General features: G+C 40.5%; 1 protein-coding gene across 3 annotated transcripts in view; it reads right to left on the bottom strand.

Annotated features, from left to right (window-relative positions):
- The window catches only part of LOC135205932 (lymphocyte cytosolic protein 2-like), a 408856-nt gene that overhangs the window by 298504 nt on the left and 85723 nt on the right, over positions 1 to 24629 (bottom strand). For 2 of the 3 annotated variants that reach the window (XM_064237130.1, XM_064237124.1), the window contains one exon: positions 2118 to 2176. In XM_064237130.1, the coding sequence (XP_064093200.1) occupies positions 2118 to 2176 (59 nt within the window). Of the gene's footprint in view, positions 1 to 2117; positions 2177 to 23833; positions 23934 to 24629 lie in introns of those variants that run through there. The other variant, XM_064237141.1, reaches the window with a different exon arrangement.

Genomic DNA, 24629 nt, shown 5'->3' with positions numbered 1-24629 from the left:
CGAGCGGGACTTTGCAAAGGAGCATTTATTGTCATGACCCGAAATAGTGTTACCTCTAATTTATATAGATTTGTACGGGTGTTCCACTTGTTTTTGTGTGTTTTCTAATCACTACGGTGCTTAACGACCCTATCCATGCATCTGTATAAATACAGACGTCCACTGCGTAAACGCATATTCACTGTTTAATATGATTTGTAACGTAAGGGATTAATAATCACCCAAAATGATAAAATTAACATAGTATATGATTATGATATTTCAGTAGAACTTCTGGAAACAGACACTCAAAGATAAAAACTCGCAGTAGCGAAATCTCAATGATATAGATAATTTCTGTAAAAAAGTAAGATTAAGAATGTCTCGTAACTTCAGCCACAGGAATAACGAAATTCGACCTGCAAAGGAAACACTCAAAGTTACTCCAAATGAATAAAAAATTGTACTTAGCTTGCTTTTGTGGGAAGTCACGGTGTTCCGATACGACACACGGCCTTGGTCCTCCTTCTCTATTTAGCGGACGACCTGGTTTGGCTTCAGTTTCCCCGTGCGCGTTGTTTCGATGATTCGAGCCCTTGAAAATCCGATGCTGCAGACGCGTTCGGTTTGTTTCTTGCAGTGCCGGAAACGCTCACTAACGATGTTTTCTTGAATGATTCTAATGAGAGACGAAGCTTCCGTTGCCGTAGGAAAAGGACACGTCGGTTTTGTTTCTTGAAGTTATTCACTAACGATGATACTAAGTTGCTTGACGAATCTTGTTGTTTTCTGAAGTCGCTCACTAATGATGATACTAGGTTGCTTGAAGAATCTGCTGCTTTCGTCGTCGTTGACTTCATGATTTATTATTCCGTTTTTTCTTCGTAGGACGTTGTAGAGTTCTTCTGGTCCGCTGGCCACCAATATTAGGGCTCGTGCCTTGTATGATAAGGCGCCCTATGAGGTAATGTTAGACTAGCGATAAACTTACGCTAAGTCGGTTGGTATTGCACTTCCATCTTCAATGGAGTGTCTGGGGTTTTGTAGATCACTTACGAAGTCGGTATTATCTTTACGACGATGTGTTAAACTCATGGTTCGGTGAGGTTCTTGTAGAAAACACTAAGTATAAAAATAGATATAATTTCTTCTGAAGTTTTACATGCTGAAGATCAGATATGATTGTACAAGTCTTCTAATAACGATAGCTTGATCGCTTCTGCCAATGATAATGGCTAATCCTATTCCTCTACATGATAAAGCTTAGGTAAAGAGGTACAGGTCTTCTAATGACGATAGCTAACTCTGTTCTCCTCGTCTACCATCTCTGTTACAAGTTATGAAGGAACAGACAGTAGTTCGAACATATGAACATACTATCAGATGACATAGTTTCATACGAACACACAATCAAATGAGACACGCCACAGATCACGTAGGCGGTAGTTGTCTCAAGCAGGGAGCTTGGACTAATGTTTATAAACAATTGAGTGACTACAGGTGACGGCATGTTATCTTAGCCTACATACTTATTGTATACGTCATCTTTAGCGTCTCTAGTCTGATCACATTCCTGCAAGCAATCTGGTTGACCTCTTTAGTTTTATTCTTTTATATATATGGACTAACATTCCCTATTTTTATTATGTAAACACTTACATATATATATATATATATATATATATATATATATATATATATATATATATATATCACTATATATATCAATATTTAGATATGTATGCACACATATCTGTACACAAAGTAGTAGTAATGGTAGTAGTACTTGTTGGTGTTTTTTTGTTGTTGTAAGATTGTTGTTGTTGTTGTTGAAATAATCATTAACTAAGCAAATGTTTGCTATTAAAAATGATTTATTGAAAGAAAAAAAATGTTGTTTTATTCATATCCATGGGGAGGGCATGTGACCAGGTGGCCCCCTTAAATTCGCCACTCTTGTAGAGCCGAGTTAAAGATGTAGCATTACTATAGTACATGACAAATGGGTTTCCTTTGACACTGTGACCCACAGCATAACACATTGTAAGGTTATGCTTTGTTTGCTAAGAACACAAAATCATGTTTTACTCTCCTGAAAAACTGGTTATTGTGCTGTCTACAAAAATTAAAATACTCACTTCCGGTTCCTTATAGATACATCTCTACCCCAGAGTATAAGACTTTCTTCAGTTAGTTCCTGAAATTAAAGGAAAAATTACATAATATACAGTAAAAAAGCAATTATAAAATGGACTTAAACATTTCATGGAAATTATAAATAGTTAAGCAGGCAGTCTGCTTCAAAACTATACAAGAAAGTCATATCTACTGGGTTAATATCAACTTCATGATAGTATATACGGAATTATAAGTTATTACTCTTAACAGTAAAGGTGAGTTGATGTGATTAAGGGTTAAAAAGTTTTACACAAAACCCTTACCAACATAACGAAAAAGGTTTGACAAGTACTCTTATTAAAAGTATGAAGTTAAATAGAAAAAGAAAAATTATTCTATCCAGTTAGAATCACAGTTCAGCATTCGCGGCTGCAGTTAGTGGCGGGTTTTCTGTGGAACGTATCTCCAAATATATCACGGAAAATTCACTAATTTGCGGTATTTTCAGTTTACTTTCGTGAATAAATACATTTTCTTATGTTAAAAAATTATTTACAGTTTTCAAATAATAATATAAGCACAGCAAAATACAAATAAAATATTAAGGTAAAATCCATCAAAATCAAAATTTTACTGATGTAAACGTACCTCAGTTCAACCTCTCTCTCAGTATACTTATCCTTTAATGAAAAACACGAAAAATATAAATAAAACGTAATTTCACTGACAAAATCCATTTACAGTCAAACATCAGTTTTTGTACACCTCGCTTTTCATGTTTTTGTTTTCGTAGACTTTTTTTCAACAAAATTTTGTCTCAGTTAGCGTACATTTCCTGTTTGTGTACTCAGAAACGCTCCATCCGGGGCCTAGCACATGACCGGGCCCCATATGAAGCGCCCAAAGCATCCCCCTCTTCTCTCCTGACCCATTCTGGATTTGTTTCTCAGTGAACAAGGATCTCCGTGCTCATAGTCCACATCACCGCACGTGTTTGTTGTGTTTTGTGCTAATTTTGCACTAAAAACGCATAGCAAAGTAGCTATCATGGGCTCAAATAAAAAAGACCAGGAATATGACTGAATTTAAAAAAGAACTTGCAGCGAAGTATGAAAGTGGTGCACATGTAGCTGATCTTGATAGGATGTGCGGCAAGTCAGTGTCGACGATCAGCTGTACTCTAGCAATGAAACATGAAATCAAGGCAGCTGATGTTGCGAAAGGGGTCACATTATTATTGAAACAGAGATCGCAACTAGTGGAAGATGTTGACCTGTTGTTGGTGTGGATCAATGAAAAACAGTTAGTGGGGGGGGGATGTCTGAAGCAATTATTTGTCAGAAAGCTAGGATGTTGCATGCTGATTTAAGAAAATGCCAACAACTAGTAATGCTCTTGGTGATTTCAAGGCCAGCACAGGCTGGTCAGAAAGCATACGGGCATCCAGTGTCATATGGCATGGGGGAGGCTACTAGCTCAGATAAACATACCGCCGAAGAATCTGTTAGTGAATTCAGAGTATACTAAGGCTGAAGGATTCCTCCCACAACAGGTCTTCAATTGTGATGAGACAGGCCTGTTTTGGGGCAAAAAATGCTAAAACGGGCCTACATCACACAGGAGGAAAGTTCATTGCTAGGGCACAAGCCCATGAAGGATAAGTTAAAACTCTTGGTCTGTGAATATGCCCGTGGGGATTTCAAAATCAAACTCCTATTTTTGTATCACTCTGAAACACCTCAAGTGTTCAAGAAACACAATGTCATAAAGAATATATTGCCTGTGATGTGGAAGGCCAATAAAAAGGCATGGGTCACGAGGCAAATTTTCATTGAGTGGGTTAATGAAGTGTTTGGTCTGAGTGTGAAAAAATACCTGCAAGAAAATCATTTGTCCCTCAAGTTCTGCCTGGTAATGGACAATGCTCCTGCACATCCTCCAGTCTTGGAACACCAGTTAAGCTCTTGCCCCTAATACCACTCGTCTCATTTAGCCCATGGACCAACAGATTATTTCAAGCTTCAAGGAACTCTACACAAAGGCATTGCTTCAAAGATGCTTTGAGTGACTCAAGACGCTGAATTGACCATAAGTCAGTTCTTGAAGCATCACTTCAATATCTTTAACTGTATAAGTCTTATAGATAAGGCTTGCCAGGGAGTGACTTCTAGGACAATGAACTCTGCTTGGAGAAAATTGTGGCTATAGTGTTACCTCGAGAAGATTTCGAAGGGTTTGATGCTGACCCCGACGACCCTACGCCTATTGTGGAGTCAATTGTGTCTCTGGGGAAGTCCATGGACTTTCATATGAGTGGCGAGGACGTGGAAGAGCTAACCACTGAAGAGCTGCAAGACTTTCAACAGTAGATGAGGAATCCGAAGAGGAAGAGGAGGAAGAGAGGGGGGATACTGTGCCTACTTCAGTGATTACAGAAATGATTGATAAGTGAAGTGGTATAGAATAAATTTTGTTGAGACACATCATCCTAACAAAGACATTGCAATCCGTGTCTCTAATACGCTTAATAGCAATGCTTTGTACCATTTCAGGCAGATATTGAAGAGATATCAGAAACAAATATTGAAGAGATATCAGAAACAAATGTCTCTGGACAGTTATTTGACAGGGGTCCAGTGACTCTAAAGCTGGCCCTAGTGCCAATGAAAAACAGTGGGGAAGGGGAAGTAACCTCAGAAAATGTCACTGAAAAATGTAGAGAAGTAACCCCAGATAAGTTCTTGATACCTGATGTCCTCCTGGAGGGGGATTCCCCTTCCAAACAGCAACCTCACCCCTCCTCTTCACCTTCCATATGCTAAAAAGTCTTCCATACATACATACATACATACATAGCTATAATATATATATATATATATATATATAGATATAATATTATAATAATATATAAATATATATATATAAAGGTATAAGCCACGAAGGAAAGATAAACAACGGAGTGCTGCAAGATCTTTCAACTCAATGTCCTTTACTTAGCAGACGAACTGACTTACATGAGAAACTGAGAGTACAAGAAAAGGTTGTATAAGTGACAGATAGGGATTATAAGGAGATTAGTACCTAGAATCCAACACACCTGGAGAATGAGTAACCTTTCCAAACAAGTATAAACATAGGTACAATTTAAGAACAAAAAGATTAAGTCCAACTGCTCACACACAAGGATAAGACAATTAAAGGATTATACAAGGGGCGGCAGCTGACCACATTCAGATCTTTGGTAAACAAAAACTTATTCACAAAACATATTAAACATACATATACAAGGAAAATATCTATTAGGCAACTAGGTAATTAGTATTTAAGTCTGTAATTATATTTTTGAGGTCATTCTTAAACGTTACAATTACAAGGGCTAAATGAAACAGGTCACGACTGATATTAAAATTACAATAGGAAGTAAGTTGTATAATGGCAGATTCTAAAAGATTTTGTTTGTGCTAAGACATCTTTTGATCTTGCAATTACTGAACTACCAATCCAATTTATCCGGTGATTGTTTTCACTTAAATGAGTGAATATTGCATTAGATATTTGCCCAGTTTTGACAGAAATATATATATATATATATATATATATATATATATATATATATATATATATAATATATATATATAAGGGTGTTTCGAAATTACAGCCCCCCCCCCCCCTTATGGCATTAAACTAAAATTAATATGGACAAAAACGAAAGTATTCTGAAGAGGTATTTATCTAAGTTTCTCTGAGTATTTAATATTTTGTGTGACCTCCGTCTGACTGTACCACAGCCTGCATTATTGAGGGGTATGATTTCAGCAAATCGCAAAAAAACTGAGGTCAGGGGAACTACCTGGAAATTCACTTGATGAGAAGAAATTGATACCACTGTTTCCAAGTAGCTCCTGTGTCTGAAGAGCCTTGAAATATGGTGCCTTATCATGCAAAAATATGACTTCTTCAACAGATAACACATTTTTAGGATCTTTGAGGAAAGGAAATACTCCACTACTAAGCACAGTTTCTCTGAAGTATTCGTCTTTCCATGACTCCTTACCTTTTGATGATCCACACTAGCTGTTTGGCTGTGATACAAAAAACGCTGATATCATCCAACTTTGCAGCCCAAATGATGTCATTTTTATGATTTGGCATCCTGACTGTGTAAATGAAGAATTCATCTGATGCAGCAACATGGAGAAAGTCAGCTTCATCCCAATCTTTAAGAAATGAACCACAAAACCATGTAAGGATTCATCTCTTTTAATGTATTTAGCTCTCCAGGAATGTGAAATGAAGGATGCACAAGCATCCCTGGCCTCTCTGAAGGTTATAGCCTGGATTCGATCAATCCATCTGATTTCCTCTGAGTCATTAGCCATGGCTGTATCTAACTCCATCACTCGGTTTAAAAATGTAAAATTAAAAATAGCTTAATAGAAACTGAAGATAATGTACTTGGAGATAGGCTATAGTATTACGAGTCTCCCAAATACTTTATGGTTTGCCACTTTGTACAACCATAGAGTCATACCTGAATTGACAGGGTATACTGACGCGGGATAGCCGAGCCAAGGAGGAATGGGGATACTCCCTCCGCACGGGAGTTAAATTACAATGGATGAACGATCGGGCTGAGTGGAGTAATGCCATCATCGAACTTCTTGCTTAAATAGGTATCCAAGGGTAGATGTTGTATTCGATGTGTATAGAAAAGACCGTCTTAAGGCTAGCACCAGGGAAAAGAGGGGTTCCAGAGTTAGAAGAAAAGTGGTTGGAACTACTAAAACACCAAAGGTTTGGAGTTGTTTTCTAAGAGACAATGACAACAAAACTGAGTTGTTCGCATTCCTTGTTGCGTGGATCGTGACCACTGAGACTGACAAACAAATATTTGTAACCCTAGGGCAAAATGTCCTTAGAAATAAGATTTCAGACATAACCCAGCTGTACCCGTGCAACCATGAAGAGTTTGACACTCGAACGTTTGTTCATAACCAGCTTCCAGTCATCAATGGATGTATGGACATTTCCATGTACAGTACAGACACTGACATTGTAGTTTTGGGAATTTCCTTATTCGAAAAGCTTGGACTTGATAGAATGTGGATAGGTTTTGGTCTTAGTAAGGATTTCCAATGGCTTCCTATGCATGATATTACAGCATCATTGGAAATAGCGGATACACCTGTATCTGCGTTGCCATTTTTTCACGCTTTTACTGGTTGTGATAACGTCTCAGCATTTCGAGGATGAGGTAAAAAATCAGCGTGGCAGACATAGGAGGTATTTCCAGATGCTTCCGAGGTATTCATTCGCCTTGGTACATTACCAGATTTAATTTCAGAGTCTGACATAGAAATCCTTGAAGCTTTTGTATGCATGCATAATGTACGACAGGGCAACAACTACACTTGCAGTCAATGAATCTCATTTGGAATTGTTTGTGAGAAAAATGATATTGTTATGATACAATAAAGTTTTGTACATACTTACCCGGCAGATATATACTTAGCTATAGACTCCGTCATCCCCGACAGAAATTCAAATTTCGCGGCACATGCTTCAGGTAGGTCAGGTGATCTACCCTCCCGCCACTGGGTGGCGGGACTAGGAACCATTCCCGTTTCCTAATCAGATTTTCTCTTCCACCTGTCTCCTGAGGGGAGGCTGGGCGGGCCATTAATCGTATATATCTGCCGGGTAAGTATGTACAAAACTTTATTGTATCATAACAATATCATTTTTGTACATGCAACTTCCCCGGCAGATATATACTTAGCTGATTGGCACCCTTGGTGGAGGGTAAGAGACAGCTAAATAAAAACAAAAGAAACAGGAAACAACACATGTTGTAGGTCAAAGACCTTGGTTCCTACATGATTGGGCAGAAGACTTCATGGATACTGTCTATGAGTCTGCTTTGCCTCAAGAGCTTCAGCGAGGTAGTGACCTATGACTGAGAGCTCTTTTGGATCTTGCCAATGGGGGCTTACCCACTTACATGACAGAACCTTGTTAGGATCTTTGTCCATGGGGACTAACCTACTTACATGACAAAACTTTTGCCTCTGGCACTATCAAGGAGCACAAAACCAATCCCGACCACCTGACCAAACTCTAACTCGTGTTAGAGCTAACAATTGAAAGGGGTTACCACTTAACCCTCTTTCAAACAAATATAAAAACACAACACCAAATTAAAACTAAAATTAAACTAAACTAACAAGGATTAGTCCCAGCTCCCTGTCCCAGCACTGAAACTGCAGATACGTAGGGCCCCAACGAGAAGCACTTATCGTAAGTCACTCTCACGTCTCTCAAGTAGAGAGAGGCAAACACTGAGTTGCATCTCCAGTATGTAGAGGCTACAATATTGTTCAGCGACATATTCTTCTGAAACGCCAGAGATGTCGCAATGGCCCTTACTTCATGTGCTTTAACTCTAAGGAGTTTAAACTGTTCATCATCGCACGTCGCATGCGCCTCTGTTATAACGCTCCTCATAAAGAACACCAGAGCGTTCTTAGAAATGGGTCTTCTTGGATCTCTGACAGACCACCAGAGACTCTTTAGGTTGCCCTTAATCTTCTTTTTTCTTCTTTCCAGGTAGAGTTTAAGGGTCCTGACAGGGCACAGGGATCTCTCTATCTCTCTTCCCACTAAGGGTGAGAGCCCTTTGACCTCAAAACTTCAAGGCCAGGGTTAGGAGGGATTCTCGTTCTTTGCTAAGAACCAAGGTTTAAAAGAGCAGATTGCTGACTCTCCTTTAAACCCTACTCTAGCATCCAGAACCTGAGGCTCGCTAACTCTTCTAGCAGTAGCCAGCGCTAAAAGAAACAGAGACTTTTTAGTCAGGTCCCTGAAGGACGCCTGTTGAGGGGGTTCAAACTTGTCCGATACTAGGAACTTGAGAACCACATCTAAGTTCCAACTAGGCAGTCTAGAGTACTAATTCTTAGTGGTCTCAAAAGATCTGATAAGATCATGCAGATCTTATCCTCCGTGATCTTCAGGTCCCTGTTCCTGAACACCGCGGATAGCATGCTACAACAACCTTTAATCGTAGAGACAGCTAAGCTGCATTCTTCTCTTAAAAAGAGAAGGAAGTCAGCAATTACGGTCACAGAGGTATTGGATGAGGATAATTTCTTCGTCCTGCACCATCTCCGAAACACTTCCCACTTCGACTGGTAGACTCGCAAGGTTGATGACCTGCGGGCTCTGGCGATCGAGCTAGCAGCCTTGCGCAAAAAGCCTCTCGCTCTGACAAATCTCTCGATTGTCTGAAGGTATTCAGGCAGAGAGCTGGGAGGTTTTAGTGAAACCTGTCGAAGTGGGGTTGTCTGAGCATATCTCTCCTGAGTGGAAGAGATCTGGGGAAGTCCACCGTTCATTCCAGTACCTCTGTGAACCATTCCTGAGCGGGCCAAGACCAGAGTTAGTTTCGTTCCTGTTGAGGGGACGAACTTTCACAATACTTCCCCCAAAATCTTGAATGGGGGAAACGCGTAGTCGTCTATCCCCGTCCAGTCTAGAAGGAGTGAGTCTACCGTTATTGCTCTTGGATCCGAAATGGAGGAGCAAAAGTTGTCCAGTCTCTTGTTCTAATTCGTGGCAAAAAAGGTCTATGTGTGGTCTGCCCCCAAAGGCTCTACAACATCTGGCAAACATCTTGATGGAGAGTCCATTCTGTGGGGAGGACTTGATCTCTCCTGCTCAGCAGGTCCGCCCTTACGTTCTTCTCTCCCTGAACAAATCTAGTGAGAAGTGAAATTTCTCTCTCCCCTGCCCACAGCAACCGGTCTCTTGCTGTTTCGTACAGGGAGACGTAATGAATCCCTCCCTGTTTCCTTATATATGCCAGAGCCGTGGTGTTGTCCGAGTTGACCTGGACCACCGAGCCTCTGACTTCTGGTTCGAAATTCCTCAGGGCCAGGAAGACTGTATTCAACTCCTTCTTGTTGATGTGCCAGTTCACATGGTCCCCCTTCCAGGTGCTTGACACTTCTTTCGCCCCTAGTGTTGCTCCCCATCCCGCTCTGAGGCTTCTGAGAACGACACTAGGTGCGGTTCCGGCTTTTAGAAGAGACAAGCCCTTGTTCATTCTGAGTGGGGAAAACCACCAATTCAGCTCCTTTTTACCCCTTCCAGGCTCGGGAGGGTGTCCGCAGCGAAGTTCTTGGAACACTCGAACTAAGTCTACTCCGTAGTTCGTATCTGACCCGGGCGCTCTGACAGCTGCCGACTGACTGCGTTCGGTATCAAGGTAAGTTGTGCAAGAATCCGAGCAAGTCATGTGACCTTCGCCTTTGAAGGGTTATGCCGAGAGACCATCAAAAACATATATTTATTTGTCACCGATGCCGGATGGCGAGGTGATGATTCTGTTAAGGCATGCGCCCAACAGGTGAAAGTCAATTGCCTTCTAGAGACCGAGGTTCCTGATGGCAAGACATTCTCATAGTAGTTGAATCTCAGCTAAGGAGAAACAACAATGTGCCGTAGAAGACGAAGGAGGACAGAGAATGCAACGTACTTCTTCACAGCCGAATCGAGAGAAAGATTCTCAAGATTCTGAACCCATGCTTACCAATGACTGAAAACGCTAACCTCTATTTCATTGCTGTCCGGTGAGAAGTCATAATTGCTATGAAAGCAGGGCGTTTTTCAGTAATGAAAAACCCTGGGAAGTACTGCCTGCAGAACTGCTTCTCATGGGTTGAACATTTGGAAGCAGAGCTGTCAGGCCTGGGAATAGGCGATGTCTACCAATACATCTGTTAATTCGGGGTGAACAATGAACAATTGCACACCTACGAATAAGAGATATTTGAAGACAAATTCCGATATCTGAAGAAAAAACATTCCGCATTATCGCAGTGCGATCCAGCGGTAGACTAGTACAGACTTCTGCTACAGTGCGGCAAACAGAAAAAAGAAAGTCCAAGAGATATCTCTGTTCAAAATTTCTCGCAATGTCGAAGGCGATGAAACCGAGCATCACAGCAGTAGATGGTCATTCATGTATGCGAGAATCCCCGTTAATCAGAGACCTAAGCCTGTGATTGTTGGGCAGAGATACGGTTCGGGAGCCAATCATTGCAGGGGAGAGAGAAGCAACCGACCGTGCATCTCGGAGGGCCAGCTGGTACTGAGCTGTTATCACAGTGACAGCAGACTCATACAACGTTAGCTCTCACCTACTCATCATCCTGAGTTGCCATGTAATCCATTCCACGAAGGAAATGCGTTCGGCTAGAACCATCGAGCATAAAAATACACTCGAGCAATAATATTTAAGCGAAACGGATTTCGGTAAATACAAAAGCTGAGTTGGTGTTGTCATGACAATATGATAAGTATCTAAACTCGTGGGAGGTTGCAGGGAGCCCCGATTAGCAGTTCAATTAGGATACTCATTGTCTCGGTCGCCATCTGTAGAGCTAACTACGGTATGCGCCTACACCCCGGATAGTTCAACTGCTTAACAGAATCATGTCACAAAGGTAAAATACGTAGCATTTTTGTAGGTTTCTGTACAACTACCTCCATCCTACATTCTTTTCCCTACGAGGAATGAGAGTAAGGATTGGAGATCGACCACCTTCGTTCTCTAGTCAAGAGAATGAAGGAGAAGTCTTTCCCGAAGGAAAGCTTCAATTGTGAACAGAGTACCGAAGACGACAGTTCAAGCTTCTTATCTTATTGGGCAGAAGACTTCATGGACATTGTCTATGAGTCTGCTCTGCCTGAAGAGCCTCAGCGAGGTAGTGACCTATGACTGAGAGTTCTTCTGGATCTTGTCAATGGTGGCTTACCCGCTTACGCGACAGAACCTTGTAGGATCTTTGTCAATGGGGACTAGCCCACTTACGTGACAAAGCCTTTTGGATTTTGTCAATGGAGGCTTATCCACTTACATGACAGAACCTCTAGGATCTTGTCAATTGGGCCAACCCGCTTACATGACAGAACCTAATCCAGGAATTCAAGCATTTGGCGGTGTTCTCGAATTTTGAGGTAAAAATTATTGGAGATTCTCGTCTAGCTCATCTTGGACCGAGGTTTCGCTTAAGTGTTAAGAGAAAGGTAAAAAACTTGAACACTGCAAGTGCTAGAAATTCCGCAGAATCTTAAGCACTCTGCGAAACCCCCACCGAATTCGTCAGACAATCAGCAGTTGGTGGTCCTCTCGATTCCCACAGAAATCGAGGAAGGGGCAGGATCCCTCCTCAATGACTGGGCTTAAGGCAGGTAGGACCCGAAGGTCTCCACTCGGCAGCGCAGTCCTGAACGTAGAAGAGGCGAGTCTCCGAAGAAGGGAGCCTACCAGGAGTAAGGCGCCTGCTTGAGAAGAGCGCCTGGTAGGCGCAAGAGCGCCTGCTAGGAGAGGAGCGCCTGTCAAGGGGCGCCAGCTTGTTAGAAGAGGAGCGGCTAACTGGAGAAGAGCGCCTGGAACTTCTTGGTGAAGGGCTCCTGTCCTGAGAGGCACGTGTCTTGCAAGGGGGGAGCTCAGAGCTCTTGATCGGAAGCGCAATGTCCTTCTTGCGAGGAGGGTCCTTAACCAGAGTGCCCATCAACGTAGAAAGTTGCTCCTGGAGGTCCAGAAGGACCCGCTTAGTGGACTTCTCCTGGTCTCCTTCGGGGGGAAGGCAATCTTCCTATGAAAAAAAAAAAGGCGACTCCTCAGGCGAATCGCACCTGCAATGCGCAAAAAACGCTTGCTGAGGCTGGCGCCGTGCGTCAGGCTGGAGCCTCGTGGCTGGGCAGCGCTGCGCGCCTGGCTGGCACCTCGCAGCTGCCTGGCTGGCGCCAACTCGGAAGAAGAAAAGCACTTCCTCAGGATGCCTTTTCTGTGGCGATCCATGGCAGTCTGGGTCGAGACAACAGAGCCTGCCGAAGGGACGCCTGAACGGTGGGGATTCTCCACAACCTCCTTATGATAAGGTTTTTGACATTCCTCCTCCCTGGGCCTTGGAGTTTGGAAGAGGTTTAGACCTGGGAGCGTTGCGGAACACTGCACAAAAATCTTCCCACAGCACTTACCTTCCATTGCAAGCAACTGCAATTCCACCCTGTGAATCTCGTTTCATGCCAGAAAAGTACAAATCAAGCTCACTTCATGAGATAGTTAGAATGGTACTTACACGTTACATGGAACCAGTGGTTATTCAGCCACGGGACCAACCAACCACTCTACTGAGGCGCTTCATCTCGAGGACGAATCCGCAGGTTCGAAGAAGGGAGAAGGGGCTGAAAATGGAGGGTTGCAACAACTACATTAGGGTTAGGTTCTAAAGCCTCCTCAACTAGCTCGTTAGTACGAGAACTCTGGATTTACTAGACGAAGCTTTCCTAACTCTGTTCTTCTCTAACTTCCTCAAAAAAGAAGAAAGCAACCTCTTCCTCATTCAAAATCTCACATTCAGAACAGGGATTATTAATAGACAAAACAGTAAGTGATCTATAGAACTACACAACAAACTTCAACAAAGAAGATTCTCATAAGGATTTTCATCATATCGAATGTTTCTTAATAATGACTGTCATTCAGTAACTGCATACAGTATGTATAAATGACTGTTTTACAAAAGAGCGGTAGTTCCTTATGAAAAACAAAAATTAAATTACTGTAGTCTACAGTGCGAGGATCTACCGAACCCTTCGGTAGTCTAACGTCACACATTCATTTCACATATTCTAACAACAGTACTAGCGACTGACGCATTAGAGAAACATAAAGAGTTAAAAAAGCGTATGCCAAGCCAACGATCCAATACATCACCAAAAGACAGCCAAAAGATCCACGGCAAGTGAAAAACTAAATCCAAATCAGGAGGAACCAACAACAGGTGTTGTCAGATCCGGCGACAGAGAAAATCTGATTAGGAAACGGGAATGGTTCCTAGTCCCGCCACCCAGCGGCGGGAGGGTAGATCACCTGACCTACCTGTAGCGTGTGCCACGAAATTTGAATTTCTGTCGGGGAAGACTGAGTCTATAGCCAAGTATATATCTACCGGGGAAGTTGCATGTACAAAACAAAGGTTTTTGATGCAACCTCTCCAACTAAGGATGCTTTAATAAAGCACATCAAGAGGGCAGCATACCAAGGTGGGCATGTTTGGGGTCAAGTTTTGAATCGAAACCAAGAGCTGCCTTGTCCTGAAATTTGGGTTTGGGTAAAAGATAAAGACAGTGAAACATGGAAACCCAAATTTACGTCCATCCCTTCTGTTGCTGCATCTTTTCAGAACTGTTGAAATGTGGGTGCAAAAAATCAAACTGTGTTGGTAACTGCAAGTGCTATCGCTCTTGGCTTTCTTGTACAGGATTATGTTCATGTAACTATCAGGATAGATAAAAAGCAGTCTACTGAGGCTATTTTGTTAAATAATAAAACGGCCTTCTTTTACCATTTTGCAGCCATTTTGAAACCGGAAGTGGCTTTCAATGATCTTTGGGTTACTTGCTATCATGCCAAATTGTTGTACAAACGTATGAGGAGAGAAACTCTTTAGTAATTTACGTTTTGTCGAGTTATACGATGATACTTGTCATGAGAACATTTGTGAACGATGCCATTTTGAAAAAAGGAGTGGCCGTCTTGAAAAAAAAAAAAAATTTGTTTTAGTCAGGACCTAAATTTTGCAAAGTACAGATTAAACAATCAGTGTGCCAAGTTTCATGCTTGTATCACAATTTGCACAATTCTACTCATAATATCCCCCACTATTCCTTCCACCCTTAAGATTGATCTCATGAGAAACTTGAAATGAAGTCTGCATACATGAAACTGCAAATCCAACTTAGCAAAATGGTTTTAACTATACTACTTGCAGACCAGTCAGAATTATATGTGCTTCTTGAGAAATAATTGAGACAACAAAAGTCTAACTTTACTTAAGCTAAACGTGAACTAGACAAATCTACAATTACAAAGTCAGAACAGTAAATGTTTTGGAAAACTATTAGTTCACTTTAATTAGGATTATCATCAACTAAAGATACATAATTTCTTTTGGAGAATTATGAAAACAAAAGTGTGACAAACAAAGATAAACTTAATCTTAGATACCTTTAAGATTAAGAAAATTGTCACACAAATATCTAGCAGTAAATTCTAGTGGTATTACTTCTGAATTAGATTAACCTTAACATATATGATTAATATTGTTAATCTTAATTCTATCATGCAGGGTAATGTTAGCTAAACATAAATTAAGGCATGCTATTAGTAGGCCCTGAGGGGGGCAGTGCAACACGTTCTTGGTCGGCTATTTCAACCCAGAATTTCATAATAAATGGCCCTGTGCTAGCAGGGCTAAGCATTAAGATAAACAATGCCTTTCGATAATAAGTAAGGTGCTAAGTAGTACATGAATTTCTCCTTAGAGAGTATGAGTGTAAATCAAGGTGACAGAATCAAGGAAAAGAGTAATCCTCCTACGATAATAGACAAAATTATATAAAGTATACATAGGTATCATCAGAGAACACTCAGAATTACATAAAATGTACAAACTAGTGAAAATTACTCAATTAAACAAATACATTAAATCTGATGATATATAAATGGGCCATGCTTTAAACAATGCTGCCTCAGTAGGCTAAGCTGAATTTAAAACATTCTTGCTGGCTATGAGTATTCCTAATCTCATGGAATATTAGGTGCCTAGCATATAGCACTGTGCCAGTTGTGGCACTGTTATGACAAGCCTATAGGCTTTAAGGGGACATATCGTTGAGAACTGCATATGCCTTGGAATACTAGTTTATAAGGCCAGAATTCCTGGCGAATGGGCTCTGCCTAAGCAACGCAAACAATAGCAAGAGGTGCCTAAAGGTGAGGATGAAGAGAGAAGGAAACTATCATGGAGAAGATATGGACAGTGCAATAACAGAGGCAGTTACAAAAGGTTAAGAAAGAAGTGAAAGTGGCAGAACCTGGCACTCCCCTCTGGATGTAGAGGCCAGAATCCTCTATAAGAATGTGGCACTGTGGCAGAATGCTAGTGTGGAGAGAGCCTATCAGCTCCTCCAGGTGTTCTGGAATCCTCTGCATCCTTTACCTTTCTTCCTTTGACCTCTCCGAGGCCAGTTTGTCGATGCCGTGGGGGGACTGGAGAGACCCAAGTCCGTAGAAGGTGCCAGAGTGGCACTGGGCTTGACTCAGTTCCTGGTGTTCTTCAGCCAACTGAGGGTCAGCGGAGTCCTTATGCTGGGACTGGTCAGCTGCTGACGAAGGGGAGGAGGAGGAGGTGATTATGGGCTCCCGATTTGGGTTGACTGACTCCAACTTTGGTAGCAGAGTTGAGCAAGAGGCTGAGGAGAACTAATCTTGACAGGAAGCTTCATGAGGAAGACTCATATCTTTCCTTGGCACTGGCACGGAAGCCATTCATGGCGGAGTGAAAGGATTCAAACATGGCTCAACGTCTAGAAGGGACGAAGCATGGAACTACCTAATACCTTCAAGCAGCACTGGCTATGTTGGGGCAGGTCTCGGAAGGCCGCAGAATTGGTCTGGAGCAAGATAAGGATGGGGGCGCTGAGACTTAATATTAATATCCTGTCCTAACAAGATGTCATAGTTTCTGGGAATACAGGTAGCTATCATCAAAGTACATATTTTATAATGGTGAGGTCATGTGATTCTCAACCAGATGGTAGGTAGGCAGAAACATTTTAACATGGTTGAGGCTCTCAATCGTGATTAACTTATGCCTCTCAACCCAAGCTCCAAGAGGAATTTTATCCTCCCAAATTATGGATAGCTTCCCATCATTGTCGTCAAATGCTCAGACTTGGTGGACAGGATAGCAACCTCTGGAAGGTGCAACAAAGATATTTCCTTGAGCTGGAGGGACTAGGGTCGATGATTTGTCACTGCCATTGCAATGGCAGGAGTAGCAGCTTTCTTGGGGCAATGAACCCATGAAGAGGTGGGCCCATGCACACCACATGCATCACAGTAGTTCTTGCTGAAATCTCTCCTTGGCCTGTTGTTTTTATTCCAATGGCCATTATTCTTATTTTTCTGGGGTGCCCATTCTGAGGTATAGCAGGAGCCTATAGCAGAGGATCCGCGTTAGTGGCACTGCTCTGTGGTGTGCCCAGGTTTGTGACACCGTCCGCACACGGGCTTCCGTGGCTGATTATTTGAATGTTGGGTAGGCTGGGAGGTGCCCACAGGAGGGAGAGGGAGAGCAGGGCGAATCTTTTTCTTTAAAGAACTCTGCTGAGGATAGTGGGTGTCATAGGCATCAGCCCACTTATAACACCCCAAAATGGTTTTAGGGGCCTTGTACACCAAGTGGGTGGCAAGATCAGAGGGGGAGCATAGGATAAGAAGTCCTCCAATTGAAAAGTTCTAAGAGCTCCTCAACAGATGTTGCGTTGGAGACCTTCATCCACCTCTGGAGTGGTGGCGTCTTCTTGGCCACCTACTCTGTCCATGTTTGGTTGGCCTCCTTGGGCATGCACCTCCACTTCTGCCTCCACCGGTCTGGGGTTAGCTCGTAATCCACAAGGATTGCCTCTCGGACAAGGACAAGATCTTGTCACTCATTGAGGGGAAAAGCTTGGAATGCTATATGCCCCTTGCCAGCAAGATGCTTGTCCAGAGGGAGGGCCACTTCCTGAGGGGTAGCATTGAAATTCCCGAACACATGCTCAACACGATTGAGCCAGGTTTCAGGTTCGTTATCATCGTAAGCCCTAATGAAGGTTCCCATACTGTGGAGGTGAGAATGTGAGAAGGTGAGAATGTGAGAGAGGGGGCGTCGTACTCGGGGATGCCAGGGTGGCACTCTGGGTTGCCATAGCCAGTTGGTGGGCTCTTTCTGCAGCTCCCCTTCTCTCTTGGGCTTCACTTTCTCTCTTTTGGCTACCTGAAATGCCCTTTCTGCAGCTTCTCTCTTCTCTTGGGCTTCTGCCTGGAATGCTCTCTCTGCAGCTTCCCCCCTGTCTTGGGCAGCTTCCTTCAGCTCTTTGCTCACCCAATTGATTAGTTTTGTGTTCTCTAACCCCAATTTCTTTCCAGCTGCGGTGAAGGCCCTAACCTCGCCCAGCGCTACATTGCTGGCCATTTTGCCTGGAGTAAATGCTGGCAGCACTAGTCTCAAAAATTAGGCAATGGTTCAGCCATGTAGACTGAAAATAGAGGTGGATTCCCGAAGTGGGAGTTCAGGCGCCAATAAAGTGTCCATTTATCTTAGAAATAGTGATTTAAATGCAGCAGAAAGCCGGAATAAACATTGCTAGTCGCAGGCATATACTGAAAAATAAATGGATTCCCGGAGGGGGGAATTCAGACGTCCAGATAACGCAGTTTTATTACAGGAATTGTGGCGGAGGGGCGGAATGAACGTCGCCAGTCGCAGGTCTACATGGATTCCCGAAGTGGGGACTCGGATGTCCATAAGATGTAAACTTATCACGGTAATTGTGATTTAAAACAAGGCAAAAAGGCAGGAAAACGTCGCCAGTTGCGGGCATATGCTGAGAATTATGTGGATTCCCGAGGTGGGAATTCAGATGACCATAAGACTTAAATTTTCACAGGAACTGTGAACTAAACACGGTGAAAAGGCAGAATAGACGCCGCCAATTGCGAGTGCATGCTCAGTCGTGTACACTGAAAAATACAAGTGGTATTCCCGGAAGAGAAGTCTTACGTCATTCAGATGGAAGTAACAGTCAAATGCTGGTGTTCGGGCTCCAAGCAATGCGGAATATTCGACGCAATTTCCGAGGCACAAGAAAAAAAATCCGGAAACAGTCCCAGTATGAGATTACACGCTCACAAAATAGTGTGGACCAAAAATTTCATCATTAAAACTTGCTGCCAGTAGCGTACTACAAGTTTAGTACATAACTGTCGACCAAGCAAATTTTAATTGTTTTAACAAGACTATACCTATGCAGTTGGGATGAGCCATACCCAATTGCACAAAATGAACCGACCAATTTGATATGGAACATTTGAACTAAGGGTCCTGCATAATGGAAACCTTGTAGTGATATAAAGCAAGTCGTTATAAGAAGCAAGTCTGTATTAAATTTTTAATGAAGGACACCTCTGCAGTTCCTTATACAGTTTCCATATTTGTAACAGATTCAATTAGAAATCTGTTAGCTTAAGCCCTTCAAGATTTAAGTTACTTTTGACAGCCGTATATGGCTGTACAGTATTAGTCTTTTTGCACTAGCTAAGTAAAATTTTTATCTGAATTGTCATACCATTTGGACTAATATCCTATGTACTAATTTGTTAAGTTAGCCCAACCCACTGTTTTTAAAGGGCTTTAGTTATTTAATTACACCTAGAATACTGTTTATATCCTGTCCTAGGCTATTTGGGCTAAACTACCACTTAGTAGTACACCAACAGCAGGAAGTTTCCTAATTGTTCTCTCTTAGACTAGTATAGGGCATTGCTTAATCCAGATTATTCTAAATCAAATGTAAAGGCTATATAAAAACAGAAAGTTGCTTACATCTTTTGTTTAACTCAGATTGTCTACATCTGGCTGTAGGCTATTTGGTCTTATAGTATATATATAAAACAGCAACTTTCTAACATGAAACTCATTGATGTGAAATTTTAAAGTTGGGCTATCACCAAGTATAGTTCATTGTCTAATCCTGATTAATTTACCTTTAAAGGTATGGGAATAACCAGGTGTAATTTTTAGCATTCAAGATAGGCTATTATCTCATACTCCATCTGGTCTATGCACTGTTTTTGTCTGCTATATAAAACAGTGAATTACTAATGGGAAACGTTATAGTTAGGCTATCATCTAGTATAAGTTATTGTTAGGCTATCACCTAGTGTAGGTCATTATTCTACTGGGCCATAGAAAATGAGACGGTTTCTAATCTAAGAATCCGCTATGGTCAAAATGACTATCGCCTTATTTATATCAATTGTTGTTTCAAGTGCAGAAAACTTTATAATATATCTCATAGTACATCAAACGTGAAAGTATCACACTTATGGACCTTCATCAGGAACATTTTCAAAGCCGCATAGTACCACCTTCACAAATTGAGTAAAATATACATCATTATACACCATTATACAGATAATCTATAGAGACAATCTTATATATTAATAGTGCAGCGAAGATGTTTTTAGAAAATGCCCATTAACCCTCTTACGCCGAATGGACGTATTAAACGTCGAGTCAAAATCTCCCGTATGCCGAATGGACGTATCATACGTCGGCTCAAAAAAGTTTTGTTAAAAATTCGCGGAAAAATACTTATAGGCCTACCAGCCGAAAACTTTTGACTCACGCGCCTTGGGGGATGCTGGGAGTTCGCGGATCAAGGCGTTGTTTTGTTTACAATCGCTACGCAGGCGCGCAAGCGCGAATTTCTTTCTTATCGCACTAAAAAGTATCAGTGACACATCTCAAAAATTATTTCGTCACTTTGACATAATTTATGCACCATTTTAAATTATCCTTTACATGAAGTATTATATATGAAAATGTGCGCAATATCATGTAAAATACAACAAAAAAATACTCAAGATTGTAGCTTATATCAGTTTTGAAATATTTTCATATAAATAACAATAAGTGCAAATATTTCAACCTTCAGTCAACTTTGACTCTACCGAAATGGTCGAGAAACGCAATTGTAAGCTAAAACTCTTATATTATAGTAATATTCAATCATTTGCCTTCATTTTGCAACAAATTGGACGTCTCTAGCACAGTATTTCGATTTATGGTGAATTTATGAAAAAACTTTTTCCTTACGTTCGTGCGATAACTCTTCCGATAAATTTTTTCGTGCGATTGTCCTAATGTTTGCACCCTTTTAAATTTGCCGTTACATAAAGTTTTATATATGGAAATGTGCGCAATTTCATGCACAATACAACTAAAAACAACCCATGGTTGTAGCTTTTATCAGTTTCGAAATATTTTCATATAAATAACGTTAAGTGCAAAAATTTCAACTTTCGGTCAAGTTTGACTCTACCGAAATGGTCGAAAAACGCGATGGTAAGCTAAAACTCTTATATTCTAGTAATATTCAATCATTTACCTTCATTTTGCAACGACTTGGAAGTCTCTAGCACAATATTTCCATTTATGGTGAATTTATGAAAAAAAAAACCATTTTCCTTACGTCCGCGCGGTAACTCTTCCGTAAAAATCAGAATTTTTTTTGTGCGATTGTCGAAAAATTTGCACCATTTAAAATTAGCTGCTACATAAAGTTTTATATAAGAAAAAATGTGCGCAATTTCATGTAGAATACAACTAAAAATGATTGAAGGTAGTAGCTTTTCTCTTTTTCGAAATATTTGCATATAAATCACGATAGATAGAAAAAAAAACCACGTTCAGTCAAATTTGACTCTACCGAAATAGTTGAAAAACGCAAGTGTAAGCTAAAACTCTTACGGCCTAGTAATATTCCGTCATTTTTCTTCATTTTGAAACAAATTTGAAGTCTCTAGAACAATATTGTGATTTATGGTGAATTTTTGAAAAATATATTTAACTTCACTCCGCGCGCCGATTCGCGGCCGCAAGTCTCCGAAATACGTACATCGCATTATCCTAACATTTGCTCCTTTTCATATTAGCTGTTTTATAGAGTTTCATATATCAAAATGTGCGCAAATTCATGAAGAATACAATAAAAATAATTGAAGGTTGTAGCTTTTTCCATCTCCGAAATATGTGCATATAAAAAAAAATATATATAAAAATTTCGACATTCGGTCAAATTTAACTCGTCCGAAATGGTCGAAATCTGCAATTCTAATCTAAAACTCTTACAGTATCGTAATATTCAATCATTTGTCTTAATTTTGAAACAAATTGGAAGTCTCTAGAACAATATTTAGATTTACGGTGAATTTTTGAAAATAAAATTATTTTGCGTCTGCGCGTTACGAATTCGTACATCATTTTGTGATAATATTTTTCCGGTGTTGCTTTTATTGTTTTACAAAGTATTATATATCAAAATTATTGTAATTTAGTGTACAATACAACGAAAAAAAAGTAACTCGTTAGCTTTGACCGTTTTTTGCACAGCGTGATTTGAATACAATTATCTATGAATTTTTTTTTTCGCTACCATATATTGCAATATTTACATATGATAATGATATTATTTTTCATTTCTGATGATTGCATACTAAACTTCAGGCAATGACAAAAAAATGAGCCAAAAATGAACTCTTAATCTTCAAAACTAAGCGCGCTGTGATTTTTTGAAAAAATTATTTTTTCCGCTTCCGCGCTCACTCCAAACCGGCGCCGGCATACGGGAGAGGTTTTGATTTTTAGGGCTTCGGCATAAGAGGGTTAACAAAGTTTTAAGGCAAAATTCGGAAAACAATGTATTTTCAGAATTTTAACATCAACCTTTGTCAACTCATAAGTGCTATACTAATTCCACAAAGTAAATGCATCCTTATATATCATTAGAAAGGTAATTTAATCTACTACAATTCTGTATATAATAATGTTTATATAATGCATTCAATAGGAGTATAACGCAAAACTAAAAAAATTTAAAAAATTGCGATTTTTTACTTGGTAATACTTGGGACCTATCAGAACACATTAGGGAAGGAATTTTTTCCCGGTTCGACCCTTAGATTCCCTTCCTATATGGAATTTAATTGGGAACCTTTTCAAACCATACCACCTTCACAAACTGAGTAAGATATACATTATTATACACCATTATATAGGAAATTTTGTATATTTTAATAGTGCAACAAAAAAGTTTTCAGAAAATGCCAATTCAAAAAGTTAAAAAGACAAAATTCGGAAAAAAAATGCATTTTCAGGGTTTTAACATCAACCCTTGTTGAATCATAGGTACTATACTATCAAAGAAAAGTATACATCATTAATATCATTAGAAAGGTAATTTTATCTACTTTAATTTTGTATATAATAATGTTCTCGATAACATGAATAGTTTTGGAGTATAACTCGAAAATGTAAAGAAATAGCGATATCCGGAGGGGGGGTGGGGGCTTGCCCCCTAAAGTTTTTGCTAGGGGCCCAGGAAGTTAGGTTTTTTTTTGGGGGGGGGTAATATTAGAGACCTATGAGAACATATTGGTGAAGGAATTATTTAGTTGCAAATTTTGTCCTGGTTCAGCCAGTAGTGATGCTAAAATTTCCTTACTACATATATTTCACTACTCCATACAAAAGGCAGTGAGATAGGCTCGCTGCTGTAGACCGGAATATTTGGTTCTGAGGGAAATGAAACAGCGGAGATATGATGAAGCCCTGAATCACACGTTCACAAGAATACACTTACCACAACAAGGCGCATGGTAGAGCATCTACAAAAGATGTTATGAAAACATCAATACACTGGCTACAAACAAGTGGAGGGATCACAAAATGCCCTGAAGACTAAACACAATCCCTTTTGCGGGAGTTATGTTACTGATTCATCACAGGGGTCTGAGACAATAGCTTACAAAAGATGAATGTTGCATCCCAGCACTATTGCAAAACTAATCACTAAGGGACATTTAATGATTCAAAAATACCATGAGAGGACACTTACACCTCCACCACACTCAAAAGGGGTGGCAGGTTACACAGTGCAATGGCTGGAAGTGGTACTTGGGGAGTGACTAAGGACTACTAGTCGTTTGTAGCAATGAAACGTAAAAGAATCAGAAAATGTAAGGAGAGACTGCCTAAACAATTAACTTCGACAGTACCTGATAGCCTGGGCTCATCCGTCTTCTACGGTAGTGCCATTGCGGGAAAGCACAATAGAGGGATAGAGCAATTGAATATGTGGAGCAGTCTCCAAGAGATAGGGGAAGGGGGGAGCGCTCTGTTCCTGTGTTATTATTATTAATAGGGGTTAGTTTTTCCAGACCTCTGAGTCTCAAGTAGACTCTTCTCGGGCTGGTTCTCAGGAATTAATCCTGAGAAGGAGAAGGAAAAAAATAATAATACTTAAAAAAATAAATAAATAAAAATTAAAATTAAATTTTAAAAAATTAGACTTTATTTAAGAAACCTGTCTTATTTTAAAAATTTATGATGCTGTTAATTGAAAAATCTTTGCTTTCAGCAAGAATACTTTTCATTTTTGAATTCCGTAGATAAATTGATCTTTGCTGGGTCCAATTTGGGCACTCAATAAGTAAATGCTGCACTATCATGGGTGTTTGACATCTATTACACTTTATTGGGTCAGCATGTAGTGTTGACATCATGCGACCATGTGAGAATCTTGTGTGTCCTATACGGAGCCTTCTTAGGATCACCTCTTTTGATCTTTCTTTTTGTGAGGATGTCCTCCATGCATACACTTTCAGTTTATATGTTTTTAAATTTATTTGTGTTTGGCATTAAGGCCGAATCTCTTTACCAAACCTGGTATATCAATGGTTTAACAGATGTTATCCAGTCTGACACTGGGGCATGTGTAATTGCTGGAGGGATAGTGCAGGCTAATTTGGAAGCTGAGTCTGCATTTTCATTTCCTTTTATTCCTACGTGTGC

This window comes from Macrobrachium nipponense, chromosome 11, assembly GCF_015104395.2.
Source record: "Macrobrachium nipponense isolate FS-2020 chromosome 11, ASM1510439v2, whole genome shotgun sequence".
In the NCBI taxonomy this organism is placed as follows: domain Eukaryota; kingdom Metazoa; phylum Arthropoda; class Malacostraca; order Decapoda; family Palaemonidae; genus Macrobrachium; species Macrobrachium nipponense.
Note: the sequence above shows the minus strand (reverse complement) of the source record. Positions and strands in the feature narration are given on the sequence as shown.